Below are 18,120 nucleotides of genomic sequence, written 5' to 3'. Positions count from 1 at the left end.
CCCCAGGGCCCAGTCCCCCGGATCCAGGCTTCAGGTCTTGGGGCTGCCTGGAAGCATGGAGTTTAAGGTTCTGGAAAGCCTCAGCCCAGCTGTTCCATTCTTTCGTTACAAAGGAAGCCCCTTGGCGGTCGCCGGATGCAGGCACTAGGGCCCACTGCTCCTCTCAGCAGCTCTAGTGAGGGGGCTCGGGGCTTCCATTGCTGTGGGGGTCCTGAGACCCCAGCTGCATCTTGCAGTCGGGGTTGGTGGGATGGGGGGGAAGCTGTGTCAAGGTGCTCCCACTAGGGGAGGTCACTGGAAGTGCCAAGGCTGGATTGGGGGACGGGGATGGGGGCTGACAATGAGAAGGCTGGGCCAGTGGGAGTGGAGCCCGAGTGTGGGTGCCTGGCTGGGAAGGGCTTGGGCTGCCGCTCGGAAGACAGCTCCCTGTGGGGACCCCCAGGTGTTAAGGGGACACCACACTCTGGAGAATAAACCTATGGCCAGAGACCTGAGGTGAGGTGGAGAGACCGTGTGGCCTCGGGGAGAAGGCCCAGGCTTAGGAACCGGGCAGAACTTTTTATGTTCGTATCTTAGCTCTGCCACTCCCTGGCAGTATGACCATGGGCAGGTGACTTTATTTCTGCATGGATCAGATCTCTCATCTGGAAAATGCCAGAATATGCCCGCCTCTGCAGGGTTGGCTGAGAGGATTGAGAACAGGGGTTGGAAGCCGGCAGGGGCATATGACCCACGAGAGGGGCTCAGGCGCCCGGCCCCTGCCCGCCTCCCTGGTGCAGGAGGTGCCCTGGGAGGGTGCGGCTCGACTCTGAACCCTGCTCCCCACTCTTTCCTCCCCTGACCCCCAGACTCATTGCCTCGGGCGTGGTGATGCGCCCCTACGTGGAGGCCAACATCTCCCACAAGTCCCACACGACCATCAAGTATTTCCTCAAAATGTGGAGCAGCGTCAGTGAAACCCTCATCTTCATCTTCCTGGGTGTCTCCACCGTGGCCGGCTCCCACCACTGGAATTGGACGTTTGTCATCAGCACCCTTCTCTTCTGCCTCATCGCCCGAGTGCTGGGTGAGTCGTGGGCCCAGGGAGGGGTGTGTGCGCGCGTGGCAGCTGGGTGCACGCTGTGTGCAGAGGTGGCGGGCTTGGCTCCGGGCTGCTCCCGACCCACCTCAGGACAGGGGGCTTCCCCACTCTGCTCCCCGCAGCGCTGAGGCCCTGATGGGCCCTGGAGAGGACAGAGGGCTGCGCTCCCGGAGGGGAGACAGCCATGGTGTGCGGGTGGAAGAGGCCTCAGCAGCCCTGGGACTCTGAGCCACTCCGTATCTGAGGAGGGGACTGAGGCCCCCAGAGCCAGATCTGTGTTCAGGCCTGTGGTCTTTGCACCGCCTCTTCCCACGTGTGACTTTGGCACCTGCGGAGTCTTCTGCAGCGCCTCCCAACCGAGGCTGCCAGCCCCGGGGCACACCAGGCCACCCCTGGGCACCAGGCCTCAGGCCCTTGGGCAGCTGCTTCACCTTCCAGATACACATTACGTCGGTGACCGTGTGGCTTCCACCCATGGATCTCACCTCCTCTCTGAGGTTAGGTCTGGGCATGGCACTTAACTTGTGCTGTCTTAAAAACCCTTTCATCCTGGGCCTCATCCTCTGGAGATCCTGGGTCTATGGGCTTGAGATTGGACTCCGACCTCCCTCTGCAATTTTTTTTTTTTCTGGCCATGCTGCACGTACGATCTTAGTTCCTCAACCAAGAATTGAACTCCTGCTCTCTGCAGTGCAAGCATGAAGTCTTAACCACTGGACCACCAGGGAAGCCCTAGCATTTTTAAACAACTTTTTATTACAGAAAATTTCAAACACATAGAAAAGTAGGCCCCGTGTACCTATCATATTTAATAGGTATCAACTTGAAGCCAGTCTCGTCTCATCTCTTTTCCTGATACCCTCCTGCCCTCCAGCCCCTGGAGGCGTCTGTAATGTCTCTAAAGTATACCCAGGTTGAGGGACCCCCTCAAAGATCCACCCAACTCTTGGATGGAGGGATTAGAGCACCTTGAACTGAGGGACCTGAGATATGAGTGAGCTGGGTGGGTTTACCAATGGAGGCTTCCTCCAGACAGAGAAATCTCCCAGCTGCAGAAGCCGTGAGGGGCTGGGACAGTCTGACCCCTTGCTTCCCCTCCCTGGCAGGCGTGCTGGGCCTGACCTGGTTTATCAACAAGTTCCGCATCGTGAAGTTGACCCCCAAGGACCAGTTCATCATCGCCTACGGGGGCCTGCGAGGGGCCATCGCCTTCTCCCTGGGCTACCTCCTGGACAAGAAGCACTTCCCTATGTGTGACCTGTTCCTCACGGCCATCATCACCGTCATCTTTTTCACCGTCTTTGTGCAGGTGCTGGACAGGGTGGAGCAACCCTGCCCGGGGACCCTGACTCTGCCAGGAAAGAGGAAGCACATGACCGAGCGGGGATGGGGCAGGGGGTGGCGGGGAGCATGGGTTGTAGTTCCAGCTCCCCCAGTACCTCAGGCAGCCCCGGACAAGCCTCTGCACCTTTGTGGGCCTCACTGTGCTCAGTTGTAAAGGGAGGGTTGGATCACGCGTCCTTGTGGAGTGGTGCTGCCCAGCTTAGTTAGGAGCCCAGGTAGCATCAACAGGGGCGGGTCCACTCAGCAGGGCCATGAAGCTCACGGTAGGGATTTAGTTCAGTTCAGCTGCTCAGTCATGTCCGACTCTGTAACCCCATGAACCGCAGCACGCCAGGCCTCCCTGTCCATCACCAACTCCTAGAGTTAGGGAAGCGGTTTAATATCTTAGGGTCTCAGCTTCTCCATCAATCAAATGGGGACAGTAGCACACCACGGGGACTGGAAAGGCAGAAAGGTCCCTGAGCTACGCAGTAGGAGGTCGTTAGCCAGAGCTCTCCTGAGCTCTGCTGCTATCAGTGTGACCTCGGAAAGATTCTCCTCCCATCTCTGGCTCTCAGATCCCCATCTGTGAAGTGAAGGGACTGGACCGGATGATCCTGAAGAATCCTTCCAGCTACTGGCCATGATTTCTATGCATTTGAACAACCCAGGCTTAGCCGAGAACCTCACCCACCCCTTGAGTCCCTGAGGGAGCCCAGCCTGAGATGATGTAAATCATTTCTCGTTATCTGACCCGTGACTTTGGGCAAGTGAGAAACACTTCATCTGTGTGTTTGCTCTATGTGTTTCTCTACCACCCCCTCCACCTTTCCTGAATAGTAACCCTGGACAAGCCCTCAATGGGAAGAATCATTGCCTTCTCCGGAGAAAACAGTATAGAGCAAACTTCCTGGGGCTGGACTTGCCTTCTGTCTTTTAAAAGGAGAACAGGCTACCTCTTTGGTTGTCTTGCCCTACTTCCATCTTCAAAAACATTTTATCACCTTGATTTTGCAGTTGTAAATGCTGATGGTTTACTAAGTCAGTTTTTAATGAATGCAGCATTGAGGTAGGGACCTCCCTGCCTGAGTTTGAATCCTGCTTTACTACTTCTGTGAGACCTTAGGAAGTTACTCAGCCTCCCTCAGCCTCAGTTTCCTCATCTGTACAATGGGGTCAAGGAAGGGGCTTACCTCTTAGGGTCATTGTAGGTATTGAAATGCTAATTCTAGTAAAAACACCACTGGCCCTGGCACTAGACAAGTGTATAGTTAGATTAGCTACTGCTGTTCTTACTAGGTCCTTCTGGGTCACAAACCTGCAAGGGGGCCAGAGCAGACGTGGTCCTCCCAGTTAGGCAGGCCTGACTTCCCTGGGGTGACAGAACACATTTGTGGTGGAGCTCACGCTTGAACTCTGGCCCAGGCTAGATGACCTGTGTGTGAGTCCCTTGGCTGGATGTGAAACCCCTAGTTATGTCTTCAGGAAGAAGTGGGCTTAATATAAGTGCAGCTTGGATGTTGGGAGATTGGGGACGTCAGAGCCAAGGGCATCCCAGTCTCAGGGACCTTAGGGTGGGGGACCTCTGTGGCCTCCCCGCCAGGGTGGCAGAACTGGACTGCCTGACACCCACCCGCCCCCCAGGGCATGACCATTCGGCCCCTGGTAGACCTGCTGGCTGTGAAGAAAAAGCAAGAAACGAAGCGATCTATTAACGAGGAGATCCACACGCAGGTACCGGAAGCTGGGCCTGGGCCCTGTGTTGCAGGAGGAGGCTTAGGGAGCGGGGGGTCAGCTAGGCCTTGCATCCATGACCTCAGTCAGCCCCTCCTCCCTCATCCAGTGCCGGGGTGGTCCTTCCGCCTCCTGAGGTCACCAGGTCGCCCCATAGGGCGGGGCGGTGTGAGCAGCCAGGAACCTGAGGTGGGGGCGTCATGCGGTCTCTGCCTCTGCAGGAACCTGTCCCAGGTGCTCGGCACAAGTGGGTTCAGAGAAGGGGGTTCAGCCGGGCCCCAGTGACAGAGGGCTGGAGGGGTCCACAGAGGTTCAGGATGAGTGGGGTCTGGGTGCCACCTCCTGGCTGCTTCTGAAACTACAGGGTTGGGCTGAGCAGAGCAGCACTTGGGTGGAAGGTGGGGGGGCCCATTCAGGAGTCTTGGTCCGGAAGGAGCCGAGTAGTGAGGCTTGACCTGGCCCTGGGCACGTTTCAGTTCCTGGACCACCTTCTGACAGGCATCGAGGACATCTGTGGCCACTACGGCCACCACCACTGGAAAGACAAGTAGGTGGCAGGCCTGGTGGGCAAGAGGGTGGGAAGGGGCAGGTAAGGGTCTCCCCCCGGGGGCCTGGGCATCGTCCCATCGCAGGAGCCGGCTTCACCCATCTCCTCCCGCCTCCCACCAGGCTCAACCGCTTTAATAAGAAGTACGTGAAGAAGTGTCTGATAGCTGGCGAGCGCTCCAAGGAGCCCCAGCTGATCGCTTTCTACCACAAGATGGAGATGAAGCAGGCCATCGAGCTGGTGGAAAGTGGGGGCATGGGCAAGATCCCGTCGGCCGTCTCCACCGTCTCCATGCAGTGAGTGCTAGTGGCCAACCCCGGCCGCTTCTGCAAGCCACACGCCGACCCCTCAACACCCACCTGGAGTGGGCCCCTGGGTCATTTCACCAGGCGGGCAGGCCACACTGAGGACCCAAGGCTTGGCGCGCCCAACCAGTTCATCCCCAGGGGACCCTTCTGACCCTGGCCCAGCCCCCAGAGTCCCAGGAATTTTCTAATCTGTGCCCCGTTATCCCAGGAACATCCACCCCAAGTCCCTGCCGGCCGAGCGCATCCTGCCAGCACTGTCCAAGGACAAGGAAGAAGAGATCCGCAAAATCCTGAGGAACAACTTGCAGAAGACCAGGCAGCGGGTGAGGGGCTGCTCCCCGCCCAGCCCACCTCACTTACTGCAGAGGAGCATCCCCCTCCCCAACCCCACCCCACCCTCCTCCGCACCACGTGCCCAGAGCCACCCCAACCCCTCCAGGCCCAGCTTCCAGGGCCTGGCCGGGCCTGCCTGACAGCTGTCCCTCCCACAGCTGCGGTCCTACAACAGACACACGCTGGTGGCCGACCCCTACGAGGAGGCCTGGAACCAGATGCTGCTCCGGAGACAGAAGGCCCGGCAACTGGAGCAGAAGGTGTGTCCGGAGCTGGAGCCAGCTCCCGCCTTTCTCTGGGAACCTGGGCTCTTCCTCTGCCTACACCACCACCACCCAGCCCTCTGGGAGACAGAGCCACTCCCATCTGGTGTTTTAGCCTCCTCCAGTGTTCTTGCCTGGAAAATTCCATGGACTGTAGCCCTCCAGGCTCCCCTGTCCATGGGGTTGCAAAGAGTCAGACACAACTTAGCAACTGAACACACACACAAACCCCACGTGTTTCAAAGGCTGGGGCCCAGGGAGGGTTCCAGAAAGCTGCCTTCTCCACCTCTTCTCCACTCAGAGCAGCAAAGAGGCCCCCCTTCCCCACTGTGTCCTCGGGTATCAGATCTAGAAGAGTCTATCCACCTGCTCTAACCTCTCATTTTCTAGTGAGAAAACTAAGGCTCAGAGGAAAGGAAAACTAAGGCTCAGAAAAGGAAAACTAAGAATCAGAAAGTAAGACATACATGCCTTCATTCACTCATTCAGGAAAATATTTGTGGAGCTCTCCCTAAGTGCCAAGCGGCAGAATTGCCTCCGTGAATCGGATGGTGAATCAGCCCAGTCCCTCCCTTGCGGAGCTTCGAACGCAGTGGCCCGCACGCAGTGGCCCCGGGCAGAACCGGAAGTGCAAGGGGCTCTGAGCACCTCGAACAAGGAAGTGGTCAGAGTGCGCTTAGGAATGAGAGTCACAGGGGCGGGAGTGTGGGCTGGGGCAGGGCCAGGCAGAAGGGAAGAAACTATGCCTAAGTTCCTGACCACAGGCTGAGGGGCTCAGCTTTCAAGGAAGCTTTCAATGGGCGTTAAAGGTTTGGGCTTCCTTCCAAAGCATGGAGAAGTCATGAAGGGTTCTCAGAAGGGAAGCACATGGGAAGGGGTGTGGGTGGACTCGTGGGGTGGCGGGGGGAGGGGAGGAGCAGGCAGATTCAAGGGACATTGAGGAGGTCAAGTGGCGAGACTTGGTTACCAGTTTGAGGTGGGACCCAGGGAAGGGGAAAAGGAGGCAGGGGTCACGTCTGGCCTTTGATTGGGGTAGGCGGGTGGGGTGGCTGAGGGGACACTGAGGCAGGAGCCGGTTTGGAAGGAAGATAAGCTGAGTTCAGTCGGAGCGTGTTCCACTGGGAATCCCGGGGGTTGTCCAGGGCCTGGGTGACATCCTGAGTTGACTACGTGGGCCTGTCCTCAGCGGCAGATGAGGGCTGGAGCTAGAGGCTGGGCCGGTGTCCCCATGGGAGAGGTGGGACAGGTCTGTTCAACACCCTTGAACAGACATGGGTGTTCAAGGTCATCCCAGAGCCTGACAAGAAGCTGGGCCAAGCCCTCAGGACCCAGCACTGGCCCAGGCTCGCCACAGGCATGGGTGGAGAGGGAGCGGGCGCCCCGGGCACACAAAGGAGGGTGTGCGGCCACGGCCCGGGGCGCCGTCCAGAGGGGCCGCCTCTGCTCACCTCCCATCCCCCAACCCCGTCTGCTCTTCCTCTGTCAGATCAACAACTACTTGACGGTGCCAGCCCACAAGCTGGACTCGCCCACCATGTCGCGGGCCCGCATCGGCTCAGGTAAGGCAGGGCGCGGGGGGCCCTGGCGATGGGCCTTGAGGCTGGGCACGGGGCCACTGTCTCCTGAAGATGAGGCTCCAACAGGGCCCGGGCCTCAGAGGGTCTGCAGAGAGGACGGGCTTCTCCGGCCCTGCCTTCTTCCCAAGCCGTGAACTCCTCCTATATCAGGTGGAGTTGGGGGTTCACAAGAGGGGGGGGCCCCCCCAGAAGAGTGGCCCTGCTGTCCTCCCCAGGGACAGAGTGCTCCATGGGGAGGCTCATGCTGAGGAGCCGGGTGCCCACTGGGGAGGCCGGAGGGGGCTGCACTATTGGGCTTTCTGACATGTCCGGGACCAAGGGCAGGCCTTCCAGGACGGGTGACTCGGGAGGGAGTCTGAACTCTTCGTCCAAGCAAGGACTCCTGTGGGAGCCCCAGGGCTGAGCAGGGGAGCACAGTCCTACCTGGGAGAGTGCAGTCCGAGGGGAGGAGGAACTATTGGCCAGGTGGCAGGGCTCATAAAAGGCCCGTGTGGAGTGATTTGAAGCATAGCAGGATCACCGCACTCACAGGCAGGCTCTTTGCGGGCAGAGGTGGGCCACACACTGGGAGGGCTCGGGGGCGGAAGCCAGCTTGCACCTTGCTCTTGGTTCGCAGACCCATTGGCCTATGAGCCCAAGGCCGACTTGCCTGTGATCACCATCGACCCGGCCTCCCCGCAGTCGCCCGAGTCCGTGGACCTGGTGAACGAGGAGCTGAAGGGCAAGGTCCTGGGGCTGAGCCGGGATCCGGGGAGGCTGGCCGAGGAGGAGGAGGACGATGAGGACCCCGACGAGGGCCTCACGATGCGGACCAAGGAGCCCTCGTCCCCAGGCACCGACGACGTCTTCACCCCGGCGCCTAGCGACAGCCCCAGCTCTCAGAGGATACAGCGCTGCCTCAGTGACCCAGGCCCCCACCCTGAGCCTGGGGAGGGAGAGCCTTTCATCCCCAAGGGCCAGTAGCACTGGGGGGCCAGCGGGCGGTGCCCGTCCCACCACGGACTCTCCCACCAGAGCCGGGGCTGCTGGCGGGGCGGGGGTTTCCCCTCGTCCTTCCCGACCTGGACTGGCCCCAGCCCTCCCCCACCGCATGGCAGCTGGGCCCACAGCCCCCACCGCAGCACGGCTTCCCCCCGCCTCCCGGGAAGCATCCTCCCTCCCGCCAGAACTGCCTTCCTGATCCATCCATCGGAGGCGGACCTGCCCCCTCCCGAGCCAAGCTCTCTCCCTACCCGGACCAGGGCCTCCGAGTCCCCTAGACCTCCACGGGGCCTCTCCCATTCCGTCACCCTGCTCATTCAAATCAATCTTAGTTTCTAACCAAAGAGCCTCTGGCTCAGCCTTGGTCCCTCCTGGGAAGGGAAGGAGCCGGGGCCTCCATTAACAGGGAAGAGACTAGGGGACCAGGCGTCGGACTTGGGGAGGGGTCGGGGACCTGTGGACTTGAGGAGGGGTTGGGGACCCATAGCCATGCCGTCCTCCTGGCGGCTCTCACACTGGCCACCTCACCTGACCTGTCCTTACTCAGAGCTGCAGGCTGAGGGCACCTCTGAGCTCTGTCTGGAGCTGGAACTCAGCTTCTCCAAACGGCTCCAGCGGGGACCACTGGGCCCTTCAGGGGCTGCTGATCGGAGCTCCGGAGAGTGCTGCCTTTGTATCTGTTTTGTTTGTTCACACTTCCATGTACGATTCTATTTGCACAGAGGGCATTCCTGTTTTTAAAACATTTTTGAAAACCCCTGCCTGAACAGAACTCCCACCATCCTACTCCAGAGCATCACTCATCCGCATACGTGCCTGTCTGCCCAACACTCTTCCCCAAATCAGTCCTCTGTCTGTCCACAGGGCTCTGATTTCAGAAATGACCTCACCACCCCGCCTCCAACACACGCGCACACACACACACACACACACACACACACACACACACGAACACCCCAATCATGACTTTCTCTAACTCATAGATGCTGGGCCTCTTGGGACCTTCTTTCTCTTGGGCCCGGCCCTCAGCTCCTGCTGGCCTGTTCTTTCTCTCCGCCCCCTGCCCGCCCCCGTTGGCCCCGGAACCTCTCCTGTAAGCACTGCACTCAGCTTGCTGTGGCGCCCTGTCCTCGGGGGGGTGGGGGTGTCCCCTGAGTATCTCCCACTGGCCAGGGCTGGTGGGTGAGCGGAGTCCTGGGCCTCCAGAGGCCTTTGCTCACAGAAATACACTCCTACTCCCGTGGCCGCCATGGGCCAGGCCCAGGCCTAGTGGTTTCTGTCCTTCTCTCTAGGGTACTCCTCTCCCCAGGATCGTGCAATAGTCAGAGCATCCCCCTCCCCAGTGGACTGGGCAGTGGGCGCTCATCTTCCCCTCCTCTCCATGTAAGTGCTGTTTTGGGCAGGAGTCACCGTGCAGGGTGACGTCGACAACCACGTTCAAAGCCACCACAGCTGCTGCCGCTCCGCCGCCTGTACAGAAGAAACCGAATCTTTTTCATATTCTAATAAATCCGTGTGAGTTTTTGATAGAGTTGAGGGCTGCTTCCTGGGCACCAGGGCCTTGGGGGGAGGAAGGCGGCCCAGGCACCTGAAGGGCTTGGCTCGGTGGCCGGCACCGAGAACAGTCCATGTCGGGCGCTGCGTGCTGATTCCTGTGGACCCAGCACCCGGGACATGGGTGTGAGCAGAGCAGGAGGCGCCTAGCCCTCAGGCTCCTTCTGAAGGAGAGCAGCGCTCATCAGTCCCGCCAGGAAAGCCGTGTGTGTGTCTCTGTGTGTACCTATGTGTCTCTGTGTGTGTCTGTGTGTGTGTATCTATGTGTCTGTATATGTGTCTGTGTGTGTGTGTCTCTGTGTGTACCTATGTGTCTGTGTGTGTCTCTGTGTATGTGTCTGTGTGTGTCTATGTGTCTCTGTATCTCTGTGTGTGTGTCTCTGTGTGTGTCTCCGTGTGTCTTTATCTGTGTGTGTGTGTCTGTGTGTGTGTGTATTTATGTGCCTGTGTGTCTGTGTGTTTCTGGTGTATGTGTCTGTGTGTGTGTATTTGTGTGTCTGTGTGTCTCTCTCTGTATCTCTGTGTGTGTTTCCGTGTGTCTATCTATGTGTGTGTCTGTGTGTTTCTGATGTGTGTCTCTGTGTGTGTGTATTTGTGTGTCTGTGTGTGTCTCTATGCATCTGTGTGTCTGTGGGTCTCTCTCTGTGTCTCAGTGTGTGTCTCCGTATGTCTTTATCTCTGTGTGTGTCTGTGTGTACCTATGTGCCTGTGTGTCTCTGTGCCTCTGTGTGTGTGTCTGTGTGTATCTATGTCTATGTGTGTGTCTGTGTGTGTATGTCTCTGTGTCTCTCTCTCTGTGTATCTATGTGTCTGTGTCTCTGTGTCTCTGTGTGTATCTCTGTGTGTCTGTCTCTGTGTGTGCATCTGTTTGTATCTATGTGCCTATGTATGTGTGTGTGTGTGTGTGTCTGTGTGTATCTATGTGTATCTCTCTGTGTCTCTGTGTATCTATGTGTCTGTGTGTCTCTGTGTGTATCTATATCTGTGTGTGTGTCTCTGTGTCTGTGTGTGTGTGTCTGTGTGTGTCTGTGTGTATCTATATGCCTGTATGTGTGTGTGTGTATGTCTGTGTGTATCTATGTCTGTGTATCTCTCTGTGTCTCTCTGTGTATCTATGTGTCTGTGTGTGTGTCTGTGTGTCTCTGTGTGTATCTATATCTGTGTGTGTGTCTCTGTGTGTGTGTGTGTCTGTGTGTATCTATATCTGTGTGTGTGTCTCTGTGTCTGTGTGTGTGTGTGTCTGTGTGTGTCTGTGTGTATCTATATGCCTGTATGTGTGTGTGTGTATGTCTGTGTGTATCTATGTCTGTGTATCTCTCTGTGTCTCTCTGTGTATCTATGTGTCTGTGTGTGTGTCTGTGTGTCTCTGTGTGTATCTATATCTGTGTGTGTGTCTCTGTGTGTGTGTGTGTCTGTGTGTATCTATGTCTGTGTGTGTGTGTCTCTCTGTGTGACAAGGGAAGGAGGGGTGTTGAGCAGGACTTTCCTATGTGATATCCTAGGAGAGAAGTACAGGATGAGTGGAGGTTAACCCAGTGAAGAAGGTTTGAGCGAGTTCCCAAATATTCTAGCTGGGAGCCTTACGTGGGAATACCCTAGGAGCTGAGGAAAGGCTGGTGTGGCTGGGTCAGAGAGTGACAGGCAGGGAGGTGAAGGTGGGACCTGGCAGCCCACGGTCAAGATTTTGGTTTATGCTACGGGCAAGGGAGAGGCCCTCCATTGTAAAGTGGGGACACTAACCCCTGGATGGAATGTGCTCAGGAGTGTAGTGGTCTCAGCACGGTGCCTGGGCTTAGTTCAGCTGAAGTTGGGTCCGTGAGGTGCACTTCCAGAAGCTGACCACCAGAGGGCAGTGAGGCCTTGGCACACACCTCAGGCACCCCTGGGACCTGCCTTGTGGAGGATAGCCTCTCCTTGCCCAGACTTGGCAAGGAGCTGGTTTGATCCATAAAATCTGAAGTGATCGGTGTCAAAAAGACCATAGGGAGGGGCCACAGCATCCATTCCTGTAACAGTGTCCCAGCAAGAAATGGATGGAACACTCAAAGGGTTACTAAAGAACCTTCAACTAAGGAATTCCTTACAGGGGTGTGGGCAGGGTTAAGGGAACTTAACCAGGGATGGGACGCAAGGGGGTCACACTATAAGGAGCTGAAGGGCAAGAGGAAGAAGTTGTTAGGACGGGGAGGGGCTGCCTTGCTGGAGCTGCAGCCACAGGGGTCAGGACACAGCCCCTGCCAGGCAGGGAGCCAGAGGAGAAATACCCGGACTTTGATCCTGCTGGTGCCTCCCCTTGGTCAGACCCATGGGAAAGGGAAATGAGGCAGCTAGCAGCTTCACTAGCGCAGTTCACACAGATGAGCCTTCAGTAGTGGAACAAGGGGAGAGGGTTTAGAGAGAAGGCAGAGCCATTCCTTCTCCCCCCCCTCACCATTCACTGTCGTCCTTCAGATGAAAAACGTGTGTCCCTATTGCTTAACGGCTACAGGATTTAGCCGTTTAGAGTAATGAAAGAGCTTTGAAAATAGATCATGGTGATGGTTGCACAAGTGCCACTGATTGTTCACTTTAAAATGGCTTGTTTTATGTTATGTGAATTTCACCTCAATTCTTAAAATTAAGAGTTTATTAAAGAAAGCTCATCCTTAACAGGAAGAAAAAAAACAATCTCATCAGCCTACCATATCCTTGTCTTACCACATCATTGTTATCCTTCAATCACACTCACCGGGAACCTAACTCAGTCATCATCAAGGCTCTTTCAACAAGACAGTAGAGGAGGGATAACAGCAGAAACCTGCTCCAGCCCCCCTTTTTGTAGCTGGTCGCGAGACCTGTGTAAGCAGTCATGCCTTCCTCCTCCCATCCCTTCCATGGTCCTCTCACCAGCTGCCAGCACTTTGGCTGGTGTGGCCTTTTACTCTGTGTGTGTGTGTCTGGGTCTTTACAGTGTGTGTGTGTGTGTGTGTGTGTGTGTGTGTATCTGGGTCTTTACAATGTGTGTGTGTGTGTGTGTGTATCTGGGTCTTTACAATGTGTGTGTGTGTCTGGGTCTTTACAATGTGTGTGTGTGTGTGTATCTGGGTCTTTACTGTGTGTGTGTGTGTGTGTGTGTCTGGGTCTTTACAATGTGTGTGTGTGTGTATATCTGGGTCTTTACAGTTGTGTGTGTGTGTGTGTGTATCTGGGTCTTTACAATGTGTGTGTGTGTGTGTCTGGGTCTTTATAATGTGTGTGTGTGTGTTCTCAGTCTTTACTCCTATGGAATTCAGGTTTGTATTGGTCTTCGGTTTGTTGGGTTGCCATTTCCCACTGTCGCTATTAGACATGGGAGATCTGAGAAGCGCTGTCAGTCCTCCGGATTCTAGACGTGGCTTTCCTGCCCACCCTCCCTTTTCTAGATTCATCACCCTACCTGGTATACTTGATCCCCTCTCTACATTTGAGTTAAGCAATATTCAGAGCTCAAAATGACCAGAAGGAAGACTCTACCTCTGACTTCAGGGAACCACATCTGTGTTCCCTCCAGGCCCACTGAACACAAAGTCGAGAGAGGGAAAGCAAAAATTCCTCCAGGTTATTTGGAATCATAGAAGAGCCACCCTTATCTCCACTGCTTGGTCCCTGGGCCTCTGCATGCAGGCTGTGAGAGGGGGGAGCCACTGATTTTAAACTTACACTGCATCCCGCATGTCAGTAACCCAAGTTGCTGTCTCCCAGCTGGCACTGGAGGTTTCTGGATTGGATTAGCTGCCTCTGAGCGATGGGACACATTGTATGTCCAGTGCTTCCATGGGCGAGGCCATTGCTCCATGCCCTTCACCATAAAAGGAAAATAGGCTGTGTGGGGGACAGCAGGGTGATGAACAAGCAAGTACAGAAATGACGAGGCTGGCAGAAGCAGTCCAGGCGGGGAAGGCAAGTCCATAGCAGGAATGCATATTTATAACCTTGAGGGAATAGATAACTGATCCTTTATGAAGCAAGGGGACAACGCACTCAACCTGCCAATAGCTAGCTAGCTTGTCCCTGAAGGGCGGTGGTTCTCAGATTTTTTTTGGTGTCGGGATCCTTTTACACTCTTCAAAATTATTGAAAGGTTATACTCTTAAAAATTGTAAAGGGTTTTTGTTTATGTGGGTTATATCTATTTTACTGGATTAGAAGTTAAAGTGCTACACTATTTAAAACTAATAAACCCATTACATAGTAACATAACATTTTAATGAAAATAACTTTTTGAAAACAGAAATTGTGAGAAGAGTGCCGTGATTTGATTTGCCGTTTGCAAATCTCTCTGTTTTTTGACCATGCTGTGAGGCACGTGGGATCTTAGTTCCCTGACCAGGGATTGAACCCGTGCCCCCTGCAATGGAAGTGTGGAGTCCTAACCACCTGATGTCCAGGGAAGTCCCTGTAGATCTCTTTAGAATCTGGCTTAATAAGAGACAGCTAGATTCTCAGATCTGCTTCAGCATTCAGCATTCAGTCTGTTGTATACACGCTGTGTAGCCTCTGGAATATTCCACTATTCACCACTGAAAGAAAAAGGCAAACACTGTCTTAATATTAATAAAGTAGATCTGACCTCATAGAACCCATGGAAGAGTCTTCCTGGTCCACACTTTGAGAACCACTGCCCCAGGGAATAGTTCCAAACAAGAAGCTCAGCTGGGTCTTCGCGGATGGCAGCTTGAGCACTCAGCAGTGCCCACTGCCTGATCAGATTTGGTGAGGGAAATCTGTTGTGTCTATGTGTACTGATTTATTTGGCTGCTGACATAAATTACTGAAAACTTGGTGGCTTAAAACAACACAAGTTCATTATCTTAGAGTTTGGGAGGTCATAAGCCTAAAATGAGTCTAACTGGGCTAAAATCAAGGGCTTCCCAAGTGGCTCTAGTGGTAAAGAACCTGCCTGCCTATGCAGGAGACAGAAGAGATGTGAGTCCGATCTCTGGGTAGGAAAGATCCCCTGGAGGAGGGCATGGCAGCCCACTCCAGTACTCTTGCCTGGAGAATCCCATGGTCAGAGGAGCCCGGTGGGCTACGGTCCATAGAGTCTCATAGAGTTGGACACGACTGAAATGACTTGAGCACGGGCTAAAATCAAGGTGTCGGCAAGGCTGCAGTCCTTTCTGGAGTCTCTAGAGGAGAATCTGTTTTCTTGCCTTTTCCGGTGTCTAGAGGCTGCCTGCGTTCCCTGACTTGTTCCCTCCTTCCATCTTCAAAACCAGCCATGGCCAGGAGACTCTCACTTCTCCCCACCCTGCCTCTGACTCTGCCTCCTGCTTCCACATTTAAGGACTCTTGTGATGACACTGGGTCCATCTAGGTAATTCAGGAGAATCTCCCTATATATTTTTAAAAAATTTTTCTGGTTACAGGCTTATTCAACCCAAAACAATCTCTTTCAAATTATTGAGGCGGCTGACTGCATCCATGACCAAATCCACTTCCAAAGTGGAATTCAGTTGCTGACCCAGCCTCAGCCTCGGCATTCTTGTTGGCACCAGGGGGCACGGCACTTCGTCTGTAGATGTCTCTGTCAGCTTCTCCTCATGTGAGTCTTGCAGGTCACTCTCCCTCCAGACCTTTGGACCATGGCCGGCCAGTCTCAGGACGGCTGTGGCGCAGAGTTGGCAGGCACGATCTCAGGGGGCCAGTGGAGGTAATCGTGGAGATACTGGATGCCCTCGTCGGTGAGGTACCAGTAGAAGTGTCTCCAGGCAAACTGTTCCTTCACGTAGCCTCATGATTTGAGAGACAGTATAGCTTTCATGACGTGACAATCAGGCACGTTCTTGTCTGCCAGCTCTGGGTGCTTGGGCATGTGGACATCCTTCTTGGCCACCATCACCCCCTCCTTAAAAAAGAGTTCATAAATGGCAATCCGGTTCTTCTTGGGCATCAACATCGCAATGGCTGCTGCATCCAGGGCTGGAGCTGGAAAAGCGAGAATCTCCCTATTTTTAAGGTTGGTGGATTAGTGACTTTAATTTTTTCTGCCCAGTTTTTAAACTCCAATACTTAAACTCTAATACTTTGGCCACCTGATGTGAAGAACTGACTCATTTGAAAAGACCCTGATGCTGGGATTGATTGAAGGCGGGAGGAGAAGGGGACGACAGAGGATGGGATGGTTGGATGGCATCACCAACTCAATGGACGTGAGTTTGAGTAAACTCCGGGAGTTGGTGATGGACTGGGAGGCCTGGCGTGCTGCAGTCCATGGGGTCACAAATAGTCGGATACGACTGAGCGACCAAACTGAACCTTTATCTACCCTTTGCCCTATAAAATATATTCACAGATCCTAATCCTAATTAGGATCCTAATCCTCGGATTAGGATGTGGACATCTCTTTATTTTTTGACTGTGCTGGGTCTCCATTGCTGCACATGGACTTTCTCTAGTTGCACCAAGCGGGGGCTACTCTTTGTTGAGGTGCTTGAGCTTCTCATTGCCGTGGCTTCTCTTGTTGTGGAGCACAAGCTCTAGAGCATGCACTCAGTAGTTGTGGTACATGGGCTTAGTTGCCCTGTAGTGTGTGGAGCCTTCCAGAACCAAGGATCAAACCCATGTCCCCTACATTGGCAGGCAGATTCTTAACCACTGGACCACCAGGGAAGTCCAGGACATGGACATCTTTTGCAGGTCATTATTTGTCTACCACACTATGAATGGCCTCTCTCCCTGCCACATGCCACTCTGTGTGTGGGCCCATTGAGCCAGAACCAGAGTAGCTTGGAAAGGAATGACATCAACAGATTAGGTAATCTTGTCCACCTGACCACTGAGACACTCCCTCACAATGGATGCCCTCTGAGGACACTTGTGTGAGTTAAAATAGTTTCACCACCTCTGCCCATTTCAAGCAGTTCATCCATAAATCTTTCCCTTAGACCTCTTACCTCTTCATCACCAATCTTCCACTCTTATTTTCAAGTCCCTGAGCAGCCACTCAACTTGTTAACCCACTGCTCATGAATCAGAGATCTGTACCTCTAGTCATTTCTCCTTCCATGCAAAATGGACAATCAATATAACCATAAAAGGATATCTCTTCATCTTTTAGAGACACTCTGAGTGTGGCTCTAATGTGGCAGTTAATCCGTTTGTGGCTGGTGCTAACATACTATGCAGACTCATTTGGAAATCATGTCTGTGCTTTTTCCTCCATGGTAACCAGTCACAGCAACTTCCCCAACTGGGGGCTGAGAGAGAAGCAGTGAAGCGTGAGAGCACCTACCATGGGAATCTGAGCCACCTGCTCCTGCAATTTCCTTGTGCCTCCTGGACTTACTCAGACCTGATCTAAGATGTAATACTGAATAATAGTATGTTGCCATGCATGTCCAATTTGACAAAGAGACGGATCTGATGATGTCCAGTTCTGGTTGCATGGGTCACTTGGTGTCCTAAAATCAGGCATTCAGTCTCCACCATGCTCGGGTATGAGCTGGGAGCTGTTTTTCAGTGGAGAATAGTTATTGGAGAATAGTTACTGGCAGAAGAGGGCATGAATTAATCCAGAACCCTAAGGGTCTATAACTGTACTGCATCTCTCCTGCTGGAGCTTGTCCATACAGCATTTTTTCCTGCCATAAACTTCTAAATTGCAAAGCTCGAGGGACAGGGCAGCTTGCTCTGCAGTCTGGACCTGCTACAGCGTCTTATCTTGCCGCAGGCCTCTCTCAAAACTTGGAATATTATGAGTTTTTCCAGTAAATCGGTAAAACAGCATGACCAAATGTTATCTATATTACCTCAAAAATCCAGAGTCCCATCAAACATTTTGCCTCTTTCTTTGTTGTGGGCAGTATCAGGTTCAGCAACTCTCATTTTGTAGATGTACTGACATGCCCCAGACCTCCAGATACCCTAGAAACTTCCCTGACAAGGCATTCCTCTGAATATTTTGTGGGATTTATCACCCTTCCTTTGGCAGACATATGTTCTGCTAAGAATCTAAAGTGCTTGCAATTTCCTGCTCACTAGGCCCAATTACAATAATGTCATCAATATAATGGACCAGCATAATGTCTGGAACTATATCAAGATGATCAGCATCCCTTTGGACTAGATTATGGCAGAGATCAGGAGAGTAAACAAAGCCTTGAGGATGTAGACTGAAGATATACTGCTATCTCTAATATACAAAGACAAACTCATTTTGATGATCTTTACTTAGTGGGGTAGAAAAGAATTGGGGGTCAAGGATGGGCCCCAGGGCAGAAGTTGTGTTGATTTGTTCCAGTGAAATTTTCATGTCTGGATCCACAGTTACAGCTCCATCCCACCTAGTAGTTACAGTAATGTAGTCATTCCTCAAGACCCAACTGGTTTTTGCACCAACCAAATAGGTAAGTTAAGTTGGGTCTTAGAAGGAATGACCACTTCTGTGTATTTCAGATCA

General features: G+C 53.8%; 1 protein-coding gene and 1 pseudogene across 1 annotated transcript in view; one reads left to right on the top strand and one right to left on the bottom strand.

Moving 5' to 3' along the window:
* The window catches only part of SLC9A1 (solute carrier family 9 member A1), a 50,965-nt gene extending 41,289 nt beyond the window's left edge, over positions 1–9,676 (top strand). The window contains exons 4-12 of the mRNA XM_043444968.1: positions 849–1,066; positions 2,188–2,390; positions 4,049–4,138; positions 4,615–4,685; positions 4,808–4,981; positions 5,202–5,316; positions 5,485–5,586; positions 7,076–7,148; positions 7,783–9,676. Coding sequence (XP_043300903.1) covers positions 849–1,066; positions 2,188–2,390; positions 4,049–4,138; positions 4,615–4,685; positions 4,808–4,981; positions 5,202–5,316; positions 5,485–5,586; positions 7,076–7,148; positions 7,783–8,129 — 1,393 coding nt within the window. The 3' untranslated portion in view covers positions 8,130–9,676. The remainder of the gene's footprint in view (positions 1–848; positions 1,067–2,187; positions 2,391–4,048; positions 4,139–4,614; positions 4,686–4,807; positions 4,982–5,201; positions 5,317–5,484; positions 5,587–7,075; positions 7,149–7,782) is intronic.
* Positions 9,677–15,119: 5,443 nt separating this feature from the next.
* LOC122426217 lies at positions 15,120–15,652 on the bottom strand (annotated as a pseudogene).
* Between the last annotated feature and the right edge of the window lie 2,468 nt (positions 15,653–18,120).

Source organism: Cervus canadensis, chromosome 24, assembly GCF_019320065.1.
Source record: "Cervus canadensis isolate Bull #8, Minnesota chromosome 24, ASM1932006v1, whole genome shotgun sequence".
In the NCBI taxonomy this organism is placed as follows: Eukaryota; Metazoa; Chordata; class Mammalia; order Artiodactyla; family Cervidae; genus Cervus; species Cervus canadensis.
This window is presented reverse-complemented; position numbering and strand designations above follow the sequence as displayed.